Source organism: Myotis daubentonii, chromosome 6 (assembly GCF_963259705.1).
Source record: "Myotis daubentonii chromosome 6, mMyoDau2.1, whole genome shotgun sequence".
Lineage (NCBI taxonomy): Eukaryota > Metazoa > Chordata > Mammalia > Chiroptera > Vespertilionidae > Myotis > Myotis daubentonii.
This window is the reverse complement of record NC_081845.1, coordinates 10,125,223-10,142,134: the sequence shown is the minus strand read 5'-3', so window position 1 is coordinate 10,142,134 and position 16,912 is coordinate 10,125,223. Positions and strand designations below refer to the sequence as shown.

Here is a 16,912-nt window from a genome sequence, read left to right as displayed (position 1 = left end):
TTACACCAAGCTAAGACCCCCCCTCAGCCAGAGCCACTGGAAACTCTCCCCCCTCCCTTCCACACTCTCTAAAATCAATAGAAAAAAGATCCTCTGGTGAGGACTGACCAAAAAGAAGGAGGAGGAGGGGTGGGGGAAGAGAAGAAAGAAGGAAGAAGTGAGGAGGAGGAGGAGGGAACGAAGAATGAAACCTTACCTCTTAAGACAGCATGAATGGAACTGGAGAGCATTATCCCAAGTAAAATAAACCAGTCAGAGAAAGACAAGTACTATATATTTTCACTTATATGTGGAATCTGATGAACAAAATAAACTAACAGACAGACTAATGGATACAGAGGACAGACTGACAGCTGTCAGAGGGGATGTGTTGGGGTGCAGGGTGAAAAAGAAGGGATTAAGCAAAAAAAACAAAAACAAACAAAAACCCACAAAACTCTCACAGACAGAAAAAAACACCTTGTTATTCTCAGGGTTTGAGATCTTGCTGTTGGTGTTTATCATGTTTGGCTCAGATAACTAAAAAATTCTCTAAAAAAGGAATAATACAAAACTACAAAGGCTTTAAGTTTTTTAGAATATAAACATGTTTATTTAAATATACTGTTATAAGCTACTAATGGAAACAACTGTAAATATAATTTTGTTATTTTAAAATATATACTTGTTTTTGTGGACAGAAAGAAGTCCTGAGGTTTGGCACTTTTTGAAAAGTCCAGATGCAGAGATGTATCTGATCTTCCACAAAAAAGACGGAAAATGTTCTCTTTGTTGAGATTTCTTATTAAAGCTATTAATGTCTAAATGCAGGAATGACATCTCTTAGCACCACAGAAAGTGACATGATATGTTTAAAAAGCCCTGAGGAGGATACTCAGCAAATGCAATAACAGACATGAGATGCTGCCTCTACTGTCTCATCCTGATCTGATCCTGGTCTCTGGACAGAAGGTTTGAACTCCTCGTGTTCTAAAAAGGAGCAGCAGGTCATCCAGAGGCAGCCAAGCAAAGGCAGAGTCGCTGAGATGGTCCACACCACCAGGGCCTCCTTGGTCGCATCGGCAGCCTGGGGAAAAGGGCGAGTGTTGGTCCCAGTGGCTGAGGAAATCCTGGGTCAGTTCTCCTGGGGCTCCAGCACCCCAGTCACTCCCCATCTCCAGCCCTGCCCTCACCAGAGTCACATCTTCCCTGAACCTGCCACCCCTGCCCTGAGACCAGCAGCCTGTACCAAGTTCTGCCCACCCTTTGCATATCACAGCGTCACCTCAGGCCTGCTGCAGATGTTCTGGGTTAATGAGTCAATCTGCTCCCTTCACTCAGGTCTGATTCTCCTGGGGGTGGGAGGCTGTAAAGGACCTGGTGGGAGCTCTGATGGACAGGAAGGCCCATCCTGACACCTGACAGCCTAGGGAGGGTTGCAGATAATCATCCTTCTTATCCCTTCTCTCCCAGGCTCTTACCTAGCAGCACCTGGAACTCTCATTATGAAGGTCCCAGCCCTGCACTATTCATAAGGACCCCTCAATGGCTGAGGATCTGAAACGTGGAGGAGGCTTGCTGTCAGGTGATTACACCAGGGCTCAGCCAGGAATTCCAGGCCTCCTTCTAACCTTAAGGTTTGCCTCCTTAAGTAGTCCTTACTGTTTGCCTCTCCCCCTTACTGGCTGGTTCACAGCCACTTTCTGTGAACTTCATCCTTTTGAGTTGTGTTTGTAAGGCCTTCCACCCCTTCCTGGGATTAGACTGAGGTCCCTCTCCTCTTAGCCCCTTGGATATTCCTTTCCCCTGGACACATCACATGGAGCCAGCATGCTGCTCTCACCTGAATGTGAGCACTGCCCATGCCCTGTGTGCCTCTGTCCCCACACCACCCACACTGGGGGCCCCAAACACTCCCAAACAGAGAATCGGAGTCAGGACTGCAATCCCTAAACCCCTTTAGCATCTACAGGCCTTAAGCCTTGGTGTGGGCCTCTCCCTTTCCCACTGGCATCAACAGTGCGGAGACAGCAGCACTCAGGGCTGAGCTTGTGCAACTTATTGCTGTTCAGTGATAACATGTGTTAGTCTCCTGGCCTAATTTCCAGGAGGAGAAGTTTAAGGAGGGCGGGGTCAGGGGTCAGGCTGGAATTCATCTTTCCCTGTCCTCACCCCAGGCCTTCTGTCCCTCATTTCCCACACAATTAAGCCCGCAGTACCTGTTACCGTAAAGGCCTCAGCCTAAGATGCCAATGATGACCGAGCAGGTGAGGATCACAGGGAGAATTGAAGTGATGGGCGTGTTGGCCTTGGACGGGACTGTGGCTGTGGCAGTGGTTGATGCAGCTGTAATGGAACAAAAAAGGGTAGCATCCATGCAGAACCCAATTCTACGGAGAAGCCTCCTCAGCCCACGCTGTCCCAGGGAATCCTATGATGCAGACAGTGTCTACCCTCTACATGTGGCAGCCACTGGACAGATCCTGGGGTTGGAGCAAAGGGAGGAGATGGGCTCACACAGCTGATGGGGGAAGCAATGGCTACAGGAACCACTCCATATGGGACAGAAGAGGAGGTGACACGTGAGGAAGGTGGTAGAGAATCCTCCTGGGAGCTGCTCTGAGGTGGTGTTAAAGGATTTCCAGAAATAGACCAGGTGAGTTGAAGAAGACAAGTGAAGGTGAGAAGAGGGAACAGGACAAGAAAAAGGTCTGAAAACAGAACAATGACCGAATGTTTGCAGTCAGCAAGAAATGCACAGAGAGTGGTCCAAGGTTATGTGACATGAGGAAGTGAGAAGCCAAAGGAGGGATCACAGAACTAACCTATGGCCCTTATTCTCCAAAAAACCCTCACTGTGGTGGATGGGTCACTTTCTCAAACCACACACAACATACAACACCACACACAGTGTAAACGTCATTTCAAGGGACATACAACTTCATTTCCTCTGTAGAATTACCTTTTGTGCTCAGGAGACACAAAACTTCTTTAAGCCACTTCCTACAGTCTCCAACTGAGGTCCTAACAAGGAGATTGGTTGTATCTTTGTCACTCGCCAATGTTTGCTTTAACACTCTGCCTTCACCTTGCAGCACTGCCCAGTTTCCATTCCTTGGGTCAAAGTGGACAGATATCTGTCCATCTAATCCAAACTCCCAGGATGCTCCAGTGGGTCCACTGGATTCCTGCTCACACATCATGCTGCTCTGCAGGGAGAGAGGACCTGTCCCCAAAACCAAGGGAAAGAGGTCAGCCTTGGGTCTTGGCAGAGCCTTTGTCCCCACCTGGTGTCCAGCCCGCTGCTCCCTCTTATCTCCTGGTCCTGCTCTGTCCTCGGTGGCTCCTGAGTCTCTTGGGTGGGACCAACTTCCAATATTCACATAAACACAATTGTTCCCTAACCCTAAACCCTGTTCCACCTCTACCCTGGGTTTTGTAAACGTACCGCTGGGTGCAGTAATCTCTGCTTTCATGTTAGGCGGGGTCTTCTTGAGCTCTTCCACCACATCTTGCAGAGTGTCTCTCTGCTGATTCCAGGCCTGTGTGGCATTCACATCCAGAACACTGAAGAGTTTGACCTCCTGGCTACCACAGGTATAATGAAGAAATGTGTTTCCATTGACCTGGCCTTGAATTTCACACCATGGTTGTCCATTAGGAGTGACTGTGAATTTATAGCCCAGAGATTTAGCACCTGTGAGGAGAAAATGCAGGGGAAGGTTGTAGTTGGAATAAAAGTAACCCTAAGTGCCCCTCCTCCATTCTTGACAGGAAGTGAATCCCCCTGATGGCTGGGCAGCCCTTGTCCTGTTCAGGTCCAGACATCAGAGGCTCAGGCTTCCAGTTTTTTTGTTTTTTGTTTTTTTCAGAGAAGGATATATTTTTCTTCAAGTAACTGCAAGTAGGAAGCCAGAGGGAGGGGCCCAGGCTGGGTCAAATCATGGCTACCTCCTCCCCAGCGCAACAGGGGGAGAAGGTGGCCCTACACTCTCTGCTGTCAACACAGGCCTCCTGCTCACTCTGTGGCAGCATCCTAGGGCAGAGCCCCACCTTCCCTGGGCTGGGGCAGTGGGTTCCCAGCCTGCTTTGCCCCTGGCCCCTCCCAAGAGCATCTTGGAGGGGAGTGTGGGCAGCACAGGAGGCAGTGAGGATGAACATTGGGCGCTGGCAGCAGCAGCAATGACAGATGTCTAAGAATGAAACACGGAACAAAAAACAACACAACTGTCCAGAGAGAGTGTGTGAACAGAGGAAAGATGGAACCAGAACCTCCGGGGGTGGGGAGGAGCAGGGGGTGGGAGTGGGCAAGGCTGGCTCCTTGTTAGTGCCCCATGTGAGGGGAGGACACTGGAGGCCTAGAGTGGAAGCAGATGGTGTCAGGGGCTCACACCCCTCCCGCCTTCCCTTCTGTGCCCCAGGGGGGCGCTGTTCAACCCAGTGCAGGGCTAGGCACCTCGTGGAAGAGAGAGTGTGAGCCGCCCCTGGTGAGACACAGATTGGTTGGGGCATCTTGGGGCCAAACAGCCCTATCCATGGCCATGGGTGCTGCTGGAGGACAGCGGAGTGGGCATGTCAGAGTGAGATGGGGCTCAGGCCCCTTTAAGGCCAGGGGAGCCCTCCCAGGCCCCCTCATGGGGAGCCAGAGGTAAGAGTGGGGAAGGGACCCCTAAACCAGGAGCCCAGTCAGCAATGCCCCCACCACCCAGGGCGCAGGGACGCAGCGGGCACGGGGTGCTGCTAACTGGGACGTCAGCTTTGTCAGGAGGCCGGGGCGGGGGTGCGGGAGGATGCACGTGGGGGTGAGGGGGTGCTGAGAACCGAGCCCAAAGGAAAACGGCTCCCCCTCCGCCCCCAGGGCCCGGCTGCTGTGCGGTGTAGTGAGGCGGTGCAGGCGGCGCAGGCGGGCGGTGGAGGCCGGGGAGGCGGGGCAGAGGGAGCGAAGCTGCCCATCCCAGAAAGAGACGCTCCGCGGGTGTAAGCGGGTGGCCGGTCGCCGCTCCTCCGGGGCGGACCCCTGCGAGATGCCCTCCTCTTCCTCCCTCTCCGGTGTCCTGGGTCTGCCCTGGCTTCCCCCCTGGAGTCGTGGTTTCCCGGGTCCGGGCAGCGCCCTGTTTGATCCCCTGTGGTCCGCCCTGAGGCCTCAGGTGTGGGCGCTTCGCTGGGCTCCTCCAGCGGCTGCTTTCCCGGCCGCCCCGCCCGCCCCGCCCGCTTCTCAGCGCCGTCCTCTCCCGCGTAGAGGCCAAGGGCTGGTTGGATCGAACTCCACTCGCTCGTCTTCCTTCTCTGTGGGCAGCATATCGGATAAATTCCAAATTCTTCGCAAAGATTTTACAATAGGCCATACAACTCATTTTCTACATCAATAGTGTCACAGCTTTGCTGCTATCCCTCTGGTGCGCGATCCGCGGCAGCCAGGAGCGACCGGCTCCGGCACTGGGTCGCCGGCAGCACAGCTCTGCGCCACCACGCATGCCCCCAGCGCTGCCCCGCCCCGCCCCGCCCCGCCCCCCCGCGCTGCCCCGCCCCGCCCCCCCGCGCTGCCCCGCCCCGCCCCCCCGCGCTGCCCCGCCCCCGCCCCGCCCCGCTGCCCCGCCCTCTCCACCACCCGGCCCGCCCCCCGCGCTGCCCCGCCCCCGCCCCGCCCCGCTGCCCCGCCCTCTCCACCACCCGGCCCGCCCCCCGCGCTGCCCCGCCCCCTCTCCCCGCGCCGTTGCCCCGCCCCCGCTCCCCGCGCCGTTGCCCCGCCCCTCCGCCCTCCTCAACCCCCCCTGTGCCCCCCGCGCGCCCCCCGCTGCCCCGCGTCCCCCCCGCGAGCGCCCCTCCGCTGCCCCGCGCCCCCCCACGCGACTCCCCGCTGCCCCGCGCCCCCCACGCGACTCCCCGCTGCCCCTCGCCCTCCCGCTGCCACGCCCCCCCACGCGCTCCCCGGCTGCCCCCCCACGCGACTCCCCGCGGCCCCGCGCGCTCCCGCTGCCACGCGCCCCCCCCACGCGCTCCTCTACTGCACCCCCGCTGCCCCGCGCCCCCCACGAGCCCCTCCGCTGCCTCCGCCCCCCCCCCCCCCCGCTTGCTCCCCGCCCCCCGCTCGACGGGCCGCTGGTGCTGCTTCTACTAGCAAAAGCCGATGCTTTCTACGGGCCGCGCCAGCCCGGACTCGGAGTCCCGGTGTGTTTTGCGTTCACTTTAAGAAGCATTTAGTGAGGGGGGCGGGCGTCGCGGCTCGGGGTGGGGAAGAGGCTTCATCAGAAATCCCCGCAGCGTCCTCCTCGCCCCCATCCCTCATCCCCGTCCCTGTTCCCAGACGCCCCGAGACGGAAAGGCGCCCGCAGTGCTGATGGCCGAGGGTCGGCGGGTCTGCGCCCCTCCTGGCGGGAAGGCTCGGAACCCCACCGTGGGCTCCCTCCCATCACATCCTCAGGTTCCCGTCTGAATGCCGGTCCCTCGCCCCACATTCCATTCCCCAACTTACAGTGTGCAGTAGCCGGGTCCCAAAGTGGAAGCAAGAGCAAGAAGACGGCGCTGAGCCCTACAGACCGCTCCATCTCCACCCAAAGCGGGAGCGGGCACAGCCGGGACCCGAGGGTTATTAACACCACGCGCGGTAGCCCCCTGAACCGCCTGTGCTGCAGGTCTGCGCAGACCCGTGTGTAGCTCGCTCTCCTGCTCATTCACAAACTGCCCTGCGCCGGCTCCCGGAGAAGGGACGGGCCGACTGCAGCTCCCCATTGGCTGTCCTGTCTTGCACTGCAGCAGCCCATTGGCTGGCCTGTCTTGCACTGCAGCTCCCCATTGGCTGTCCTGTCTTGCGCCCCGGGGTGCTCCGTTCACCAGCCTGCACGCCTGGTACTGGTCACTGGGCCTCACTCGCCCAGTAGTATTTGAAAGTTGAAAGGTATCCTTTAAGAAGAGGAAGAAGAAGAAAAAGGTAAAGATACAAATTATGAACAACAAATACACATTTATCAACAAGTGAATTTAAAAATCAAGTGAATAAGTAATCTGATGAAGAGAATGAACTGGTGATTGTAATAGAATCAGGGACATAGAAAGGGAATGGACTGACCATTCTTGGGGTGGAAAGGGGTGTGGGGGATGCAGGAAGAGACTGGACAAAAATCGTGCACCTATGGATGAGGACAGTGGGTGGGGGAGTGAGGGCGGAGGGTGGGGTGGGAACTGGGAGGAGGGGAGTTATGGTGGGAAAAAAGAGGAACCAATGTAATAATCTGAACAATAAAGATTTAATTAATAGAAAAAAAGTATTCAAAATTAGCCATATTTCATTGAAACATCAAAAAAATACATAATTTGCCGAAACCGGTTTGCTCAGTGGATAGAGCGTCGGCCTGCGGACTGAAAGGTCCCAGGTTGGATTCCGGTCAAGGGCATGTACCCGGGTGGTGAGCACATCCCCAGTGGGAGATGTGCAGGAGGCAGCTGATCGATGTTTCTCTCTCATCGATGTTTCTAACTCTCTATCTCTCTCCCTTCCCCTCTGTAAAAAATCAATAAAATATATTTAAAAAAATACATAATTAGACCCCTCACGAGGCACCGCCCCCTCGCCGCGCGCCGCCCGGCCCCTCGCCGCTCGCCGCCCCGCCCCTCGCAGCGCACTCCCACTCGCAGCTCATCGCCCCTCGCAGCGCACGCCGCCTTGCAGCGCACCGCAAAAGAAAAAAAAAAAGAAAAAAAAGAAAAAATACATAATTTCTTTTGTGGACAGAAAGAAATTGTGAGGTTTGGCACTTTTTGGCAATATCATTTGCATAAAATACAAGATGCAGAGATGTAACTGATCCTCCACAAAAACGATGGAAAATGTTCTCTTTGTGGAGATTTCTTATTGAAGCTATTAATGTCTAAATGCAGGAATTACATCTCTTAGCACCACAGAAAGTGACATGATATGTTTAAAAAGCCCTGAGGAGGATACTCAGCAAATGCAATAACGGACATGAGATGCTGCCTCTACTGTCTCATCCTGATCTGACCCTGGTCTCTGGACAGAGGTTTGAACTCCTCGTGTTCTAACAACGAGCAGAAGATCATCCAGAGGCAGCCAAGCAAAGGCAGAGTCGCTGAGATGGTCCACATCACCAGGGCCTTCATGGTCGCATCGGCAGCCTGCAGAAAAGGGCGAGTGTTGGTCCCAGTGGCTGAGGAAATCCTGGGTCAGTTCTCCTGGGGTCCAGCACCCCAGTGACTCTCCATCTCCAGCCCTGCCCTCAGCAGAGTCACATCTTCCCTGAACCTGCCACCCCTGCCCCGGGGCCAGCAGCGTGTACCAAGCTCTGCCCACCCTTTGCACATCACAGAGTCACCCCAGCCCTGCTACCGATGTTCTGGGTTAATGAGTCAATCTGCTCCCTTCACTCAGGTCTGATTCTCCTGGGGGTGGGGGTGGGGATGGGGGGGGGAGGCTGTAAAGGACCTGGTGGGAGCTCTGATGGACAGGAAGGCCCATCCTGACACCTGACAGCCTGGGGAGGGTTGCAGACAATCATGCTTCTTTCCCTTCTCCCAGCCTCTTACCTAGCGGCACCTGGAGCTCTCAGTATGAAGGTCCCAGCCCTGCCCTATTCATAGGGGCCCCTCAGTGGCTCAGGATCTGAAACGTGCAGGAGGCTGGCTGTCAGGTGATTACACCAGGGCTCAGTCAGGAATCCCAGGCTTCCTTCTAACTGTAAGAGTTGCCTCCTTAAGTAGTCCTTTCTGTTTGCCTCCCCCCACCCCCTAACTGGCCGTTCTAAGCCACTTTCTGTGAACCTCAGCCTTTTGAATTGGGTCTACAAGGCCTTCCACCATTTCCCACACAATTAAGCCCTCAATACCTGTTACTGTAAAGGACCCAGACTAAGATGCCAACTATGGTTGCGCAGGTGAAGATCAAAAGGTAGATCCACCAGGCGATGGGTGTGTTGGTTGTGGCCTTGGATGGGTCAGTGGCGATGGCAGTGGTTGATGCAGCTGCAATGGAACACAACAGTGACACCTGTGCAGCACCCCATTCTGATAAGATGCCTCCTCAGCCCCTGCAGCACCAGGTAATCCTATGATGCAGACAGTTTCTACCCTCTACGTGTGGCAGCTAAGGTGACAGATCCTGGGCTTGGAGCAAAGAGAGGGGATGGGCCCTGGCCACTTGGGGCTCACGGCTAATGGGGAAGCAAGGGTTACAATAATTACTCCTGCTGGGATAGAAGAGGCGGTGACACATGAGGAAGGTGGTAGAGAATCCTCCCAGGAGCTGCTCTGAGGTGGTGTTAAAGGATTTCCAGAATAGGCCAGGCGAGTTGAAGAGAGAAGTGAAGGTGAGAAGAGGCAACAGGACGAGGAACAGGTCTGAAAACAGAATAATGCCACATTCCACTCCCCAACTCACATCCAGGATCAGCCGGTTTCCAAAGTGGAAGCAAGAGCAACAAGCAGGGGCTTAGCCCCACAGACCACTCCACCCAAAGCCGCAGCGCACACTTCCAGAGCTGAGGAGTGGGTGCGGCACCCGGAGACCCTTGCCGCCCTGGATACCCAGTCACTAAGGCCGGTCCGCTCCCCGCCCCCTCACCTGTGCATGAGTCAGTCTGGCCCCGGGCCCGGAGGGAATCAGTCCGGACCTGCCAAGGGGAGCTTGTCAGTCTGGGTCCCACTGTCTCAGGGGGAGACAGTCGGGTCCCGCGGTGGTGGTGGGGGTGGTGGTGGTGGTTGGGGTGGGGGTCGGGGTGGGGGGGCAGTTGGAGGTCATTCTGGGAAGAAGTCAGTCCGAGCCCGTCTCCAGGGAGGGAGTCAGTCCGGGTCGCCTGTTAGGGGAGGAAGGGGCTCAGTCACGGTCCTGCGGGCGAGGAGAGAGTAGTGTGGAGGTGCAGGCGGCGACGGCGGGGCGGGGAGGCGGGACAGAGGGAGCGGAGCTGCCCATCCCAGAAGGAGACGCTCCACGGGTGGAAGCAGGTGGCCGGTCGCTGCTCCTCCTCGGAGGACCCCTGCGAGATGCCCTCCTCTTCCTCCCTCTCCCGTGTCCTGGGTCTGCCCTGGCTTCCTCCCTGGAGCCGTGGTTTCCGGGTCCGGGCAGCGCCCTGCTTGCTCCCCTGTGGTCCGCCCCGAGGCCCCAGGTGTGGGCGCTTCGCTGGGCTCCTCGGGCGGCTGCTTTCCCGGCCGCCCCGCCCGCTTCTCAGCGCCGTCCTCTCCCGCGTGGAGGCCAAGGGCTGGCTGGATCGAACTCCACTCGCTCATCTTCCTTCTCTGCGGGCAGCGGAGGGGCCACGCCGGGATGCGCGAGCTCGGCCGCCGGCCTGTGGTGCGCGCTCCTGGGCTGCTAGGAGCCAGCGTGCTCGGGCCCCGACGACCGGCCTGGCTCCGCCGCCGCCGCTACTAGCAAAACCAGATGCGTTCTCGGAGCCTCGCCAGCCCGGACTCAGAGTCACGGTGGGTTTTGCCTTCACTTTAAGAAGCATTTAGTGAGGCGGGGGTAGGGCGTGCGTCGCGGCTCGGGTGGGGGAACGGGCTTCATCGGAAATCCCCGCAGCGTCCTCCTCGCCCCTATCCTCCTCCCCGTCCCTGTTCCCTGGAAAGAGGCGGCAGCTAAGCAGACGCCCCGGAGACGGAAAGGCGCCCGCAGAGCCGATGGAGGAGGGTCGGCGGGCCTGCGCTCCTCCCGGCGGAAGGCTCCGAACCCCACCGTGGGCTCCCGCCCATCACATCCCTCAGGTTCCCGTCTCAATGCCGGTCCCTCGCCTCACATTCCATTCCTCAACCTACAGTGTGCAGTAGCCAGGTCCCAAAGCAGAAGCAAGAGCAAGAAGACCACAGACACCTCCATTGCCACCCAAACCGGGAAAGGGCACAGCCAGGACTGGAGGGTTCACAGCACGCGCGCGGTGAGCCCGGTGAACCAGCGGGTGCCTGGTCTGGGTAGTCCGCTAGCCTGGGGTGTCAAGTGGCTGCCGACCCGCCCCCGGGGGTGCCCCGCTCCCCATTGGCTCTCTTTTGGCTGTTCTGTGTTGCGCCCCGCCCCCTTGTCCCGGCTTGTCTGGTGTTTGGTTATCCTGTCCTGCGCCCAGCTACCCATTGGCTGTCCCATCTTGCGCGCGCGCCACCCGTGCCCCCTGCTCCAGGCCTCACTACGGGTCCCTTGCCACTGCCCGCAGATTTGGCCTGTGCCCGGCCCCTCACCCCCACCTCTCAAGCTCCGTGGTTTGGGGGTAGGAGTGCAAAGTGAGGGGGTATAGATAGGAAGGGAATTTTATTTAGTGAAAACACCTCAATAGTGTCACAGCTTGGCTGCCATTCATCTGTTAAGTCCCTCTCCATTCCTGGGGCTATAATTCTTTTCTTTCTTTTTAAATATATTTTTAAAATATATTTTTTACAGAGAGGAAAGGAGAGGGATAGAGAGTTAGAAACATAGATCAGCTGCCTCCTGCACAACCCCTACTGGGGATGTGCCGGCAACCAAGGTACATGCCCTTGACCTGAATCGAACCCCGGACCCTTCAGTCTGCAGGCCAACACTCTATCCACTGAGCCAAACCAGTTAGGGAATGCAATTCTTGTAATATTTCATACATACCCCACTCCCACCCCCACCCCATTGGGCCTTATACCACCTCAGGTCTTCTTCACCCCATTGCCTATCCAAGGCACAAACTTCCAGGTATAAACTAAACAAGTCGTGGGGCTGCAGAGCATGGGGACTGTGGTTATAATACTATATTGTAAACTGAGAGTTATTAGGAGGCACATCTAACACTTCTCACAGCAAAAACATTGTAACTATGTGTGGTGATAGATGTCAACTAGACTTACTGTGGTGATCTTTTCACAATAAATACAAATACCAAATCATTATGTTGTACATTTGAAATGAATACAATGTTATATGTCAATCATCCTATCTAATAATAAAGAAACATGGTAATTAATTGTAACTTTGCTACCCTTCCCATTGGCTAATCAGCAGGATATGCAAATTAACTGCCAACAAAGATGGTAGAGGCTTGCTTGCTCCAGTGATGGAGGAAGCCAAGGTTTCCCGCCTGCCTTAGCCCAGCTCTGAGCTCCAGATGCAACAATGTTGCAATTATAGAAGCTAAACAAACTCAGATACCTGCTTTAAGCCAGCCGTGGCCTCAGAGCTGGAGCAGGCTCTCAGCTCCAGTGACAGCTATAGAAGGTAAATAAATCCCAGAAAAAAAAAGAAGAAAAAAAAAGAGGCTGGGAGCTTCAGTCAACCGCCAGCCTGAAAACAGCCCTCAGCCCCTCACCCAGACTGGCCAGGCACCCCAGTGGGGACCCCCACCCTGAAGGGGGTGTGGCCAGCTGCAAACAGCCATCAGCCCGTCATCCAGGCTGGTCAGGCACACCAGTGGGGACCTGCATCCTGAAGGGGGTGTGACCAGCTGCAAACAGCCATCAGCCCCTCACCAAGGCTGGCCAGGCACCCCACCCTGATCCTGGACACCCTTCAGAGCAAACCAGCCGGCCCCCTCCTATGCACCAGGCCTCAATCCTATATAGTAAAAGGGTAATATGAAAACCTACCCTAACAGCAGAAGGACTGGGAATGACTGGTCACTACTATGACACACACTGACCACCAGGGGGCAGACGCTCAATGCAGGAGCTGCCCTCTGGTGGTCAGGGCGCTCTCACATGGGAGGAGCTCTGCTCAGCCACAAGCCAGGCTGATGGCTGCCAGTACAGCGGTGGTGGTGGGAGCCTCTCCTGCCTCCTCAGCAGCGCTAAGGATGTCCGACTGCAGTTTAGGCCTGCTCCCCGCTGCCTGGCTGCTAGAGGAATGTCTGATTGCCATCTTAGGCCAAATCCCCCGGGGAGTGGGCCTAAGCCAGCAGATGGTCATCCCCTGAGGGGTCCCAGACTGCAAGAGGGCACAGGCCGGGCTAAGGGACACCCCCTCCCCCCCGAGTGCACAAATTTTTGTGCACTGGGCCTCTAGTCCTGTCTAATAATAGACAAACATGGTAATTAACCATACCTCTGACACGCTTCCCATTGGCTAATCAGGGCAATATGCAAATTAACTACCAACCAAGATGGCGGCCGGCAGTCAGGCAGCTGAAGCGAACAGGAGGCTTGCTTGCTCCAGTGAAGGAGGAAGCCAAAGTTCCCCCCCTTCCACTGCTGGGCTCTGAGCTTGCACTCTAAGAAACAATGTTGCAATTATAGAAGCTAAACAAACCCCATGCTTTCAGCCAGCTGGCTGAGCTGGAGTTGCAACAGTGTTTCAATTATAGAAGCCAAAAAAACCAGATACCTGCTTTCAGCAGCCGAGGTCTCAGAGCTGGAGCCGAGCCTCAGAGCTAAAGCCGGCTCTCAGCTACAGTGACAGCCATAGAAGGTAAATAAATCCCAGAATTAAAAAAAAAAAAAAAACACGAAAAAAAGGAGAGATTGGGAGCTTCAGTCACCCGCCAGCCTGAAAACGGCCCTCAACCCCTCACCCAGACTGGCCAGGAACCCCAGTGGGGACCCCCACCCTGAAGGGGGTGTGACCAGCTGCAAACAGCCATCATCCTCTCACCCAGGCTGGCCAGGGACCCAAGCGGGACCCCCACCCTGATCAAGAACACCCTTCAGGGCAAACCAGCTGTCCCCCCGCCACCCCCCCCCCCCGCCCCCGTGCACCAGGTCTCTATCCTATATAGTTAAAGGGTAATATGCCTCCCAGCACCAGGATCAGCGGAGCCACGAGGCCTCCCAAACCTGGGATCAGCAGAGCCGCGAGGCCTCCCAGCACTGGGATCAGGGGAGCAGCGAGGCCTCACTGCCCCTGTGTCAAGCAGAGCCATGAGGCCTCCCAGCACTGGGATCAGTGGAGCCAGAAGGCCTCCTGGCCCCTGGAGCAGAGTGATGGGGGCAGCACCCAAACCCCCTATCGCCCTGCGGCTCTGTGTGTGACAGGGTGCAGGGCCCCAACCCCCCCATGGGCCCTGCCCTGTGTGTGACGGGGTGGAGCCACAACCTTCCCATGGGCCCTGCCCTGAGTGTGACAGTGCCAGCGAGTGCCCCAACCCCTTGATCCTCCCTGCTCTGTGTGTGACAGGGGGCGGTGCCCCAACTCCCCTATCGGCTGTACTCTGTGTGTGACAGAGGGGAGCTCCCCAACCCCCTGACTGGCCCTGCTCTGTGCCTGACAGGGGGTGGCGCCCATCGACCCTGCCTTGAGGATAACAGGGGGCGGCGCCCCAACCCCCCAATCGGCCCTACCCTGAGCATGACTGAGGGTGGCATTGCAACCTTCCGATCCACCCTGCTCTGTGCATGACAGGGGGCGGTGCCCCAACTCCCCAATTGGCCCTGCTCTGAGCCCAACCAGGGGCTGCACCTAGGGATTGGGCCTGCCCTCTGCCACCCGGGAGCTAGCCTAAGCCATCAGGTCATTATCTCCTGAAGGGTCCCAGACTGTGAGAGGGCACAAGTGGGGCTGAGGGACACCCCCACCCCACCAGTGCACAAAGTTTTCTAGTATCTCAATAAAAAAAGAAAAAGAAAGAAAACAAATGCAGGGGATTGATCCTGACACCAGAAATGTTGCACCAGCAGGACTGGGCTCACACCCATAGCTTCACGGGGTGTCCCTGGTGGCCTTCGTGGGGCAAGGGATCCACTCTACAGGAAGAGGGGAGCACCGGCCTACCAGTGGGTCCCACATCCTCTCATTCACTCCAGCCTGAACCCACAGGCCAAATAGAACCACTTATACATGGACGGTCTTGGTGAAATGGACAGTGATGCAGTGGCTGGGCTGGGGGAGGAGCAGTGACTAGGGAGGGGCTGTGGCTGCAGTGAGACTGGGGAAGTGAGCGCCTGCACTGCCTGGGGTGACCCTCTGGAAAAGCTGCTGGGAAGGTCCAGGTGGAGAGCAGTGGGGGTGTTAGAGGGTTTGCTGGGAAAGTGGAGTGGAGCTGGGATATCCAGTCTGTGGATCGTGAACCCCGTGAACATTCCTCATCCACAGGAGGACCCGGGCTGGGGGCCCTCTTCCCAGGGAGGGCTGGGAACTGTGGGGTGAGGGCTGGGCATTAGCAGAATTTCCTGCTCCCTCCCCTACCCCCGTGACCCCACCCGTTCGCCCAGCATCACTCTTTAGTCCAAGTCCCCTGTTTTGTGTCCCTGACCTTGCCTTGCCTGGTACACGGGGAGGGGAGTTGAACAAGGTGTGGCAGCACCAACCCTCGGGAAGTTTCTGAACCCCAGTGGGCGCCCTGTCCTGGTCCCCGTCCTAGTGCCCCCCACCCCCTCTGCCCAGCAGGTTCCTTTCTGGCTTCACTGCAGAGCTCTGCCCAGGGACGGTCCTGTAGTAGAAGCTGGGCCAGGAGGACAAGACCGAATTTGCTGCCCACAGTCCACGCCATCGCTACCTGGGACCGCATCAGTAGGGTCCAAGGAGGGAATGAATCCCTGGGTGTCGTCCCTGCCCCTGGTCCTCTGGGTTGCCTCTCCCCCAGGCGGGCACCTGCTCCTTGGGGGAAGTGCCCTAGCATTTCAATCCCTTCTCCTCGGGACCCTCAGCCCCCTTCCTCCACCCCATTCTCCTGACCACTTACAGCTTTCCATCTCCTTTTCAACTTCATGATCATTTCTTCTTTTCTTAAAGACTCAAGATTTTCGGTCCGAGAGCACTTTCCTTTTAAAGAAAAAGGTAGAAGACATTCTTAGCTGTCTTCATCAACATGTGTTTCTAATGGTTTCTATCCCAGTGGAGCCCAAGGCTTTTTGTTGACTAAAGTACTCCCTCTTTGGAATACTGATTCAGGATTTTTATTTCCAAGCTTGTTCTGCAGGCAAGTGTTGAAAGGCCTACAGTGCCACCTGGAGGCCTCTGATAGGGCTCAGGGCACTTAAGGCTTTCAGTTCTGCAAATGGTTTTAGCCTCTGGCCTTTTCTCCTCACACTGGTCTCATTCCTTCAACCATTCACACAGCACCAACCAGCACTTAAGTAGCATGGGGATCCTCTGGGGAGAATCATCCTAAACCAGAGTAAAACCATGGCCTCTTCAGTCTGAGAAGCTCTCCTGATTCTTGTTCAGAGGGTTCGGTGTATGGTTCATAGCCGCACATTCAAAGGCAGCTCAAGCGACAGAGGAAGTGCCATGGCCCGCAGTGCATGGCCCATCTCTCTCATCCTAGAGTCCCTGGCCCCCAACCTCTGGGAGGGCAGCACCAGGCTACTTGCATGGTCTCCTCACTAATCTTCTCAGTCCCTCAGGTAGCGTTTCCTATATCACAAATGTGAAATGGGAGCATGGAAAGATGAAGGAACTAGCACAGGCACATCAGCCAGAAATTCATCCAGATACCTGATTCCTGTGTGTGGACGTGTGGGATATAGTCCCCATCCAGTAATACAGCGTCAGGAGCTGATCCCACCAGCTCCTGGGGTCTGGTGTGAGTCTGGGGGCCAGGAACAAGCTTTGGGCTGAACCAGGATGTGCAGGTGTCCAGAGAGGTCCGTCCTTCTCCCACCTGGCCTTCTTGCCAGGTCTTTCATGCCAGCCTCCCCCCTCCCTCCTGTTCTCCCAGTCACTTCCCTCCTTCACCCAGCCTTGTGGGATGAGCCTCCCAGGCCCTTCCTGGTTGCCTCCTGCCAGGGATTAAATCCAGGCTTCTGTCCCCCAGCCCTATGCATGGAGTCTCTTGTTATACATAGATCACCTGGATCCACCAAGATCTAATCCCAACCAAGCCTGTGCCCTGCCCAACCCTACATGTCCCTTGTCTTTCAAAGCACACAGCACAGGCCCCTTTTGCATAATGGCTCTAGAGAGTCAGTCCAGAACCTTCTATATCTTTTATATCTGTTAATTCACAGAGTTTGCTGCTATTCTGTCTCTCAGTTTAAGAGGAGAGAGGCCTGGCATAGGCTTCCTCCACCAATCTTCAGTCTTAGGACAATTGAACTTACTGTCACA

General features: G+C 56.4%; 2 protein-coding genes across 4 annotated transcripts in view; both read right to left on the bottom strand.

The window, feature by feature from the left end:
- Positions 1-525: 525 nt before the first annotated feature.
- Positions 526-16,912, bottom strand: part of LOC132236791 (UL16-binding protein 1-like) — a 37,396-nt gene continuing 21,009 nt past the window's right edge. The window contains exon 5 of one of the 3 annotated variants that reach the window (XM_059700058.1): positions 526-1,066. In XM_059700058.1, coding sequence (XP_059556041.1) covers positions 875-1,066 — 192 coding nt within the window. In that variant the 3' untranslated portion in view covers positions 526-874. The remainder of the gene's footprint in view (positions 1,067-16,912) is intronic. The other 2 variants (XM_059700059.1, XM_059700061.1) reach the window with 2 other exon arrangements.
- On the bottom strand, positions 2,174-6,608 carry LOC132236792 (UL-16 binding protein 5-like). The gene is made up of 4 exons (XM_059700063.1): positions 6,452-6,608; positions 3,428-3,676; positions 2,942-3,205; positions 2,174-2,325 (listed from the first exon to the last, which is right to left on the bottom strand). Exons 1-4 carry the CDS (start codon positions 6,522-6,524, stop codon positions 2,216-2,218), a joined length of 696 nt encoding a protein of 231 aa, XP_059556046.1. The 5' UTR covers positions 6,525-6,608; the 3' UTR covers positions 2,174-2,215.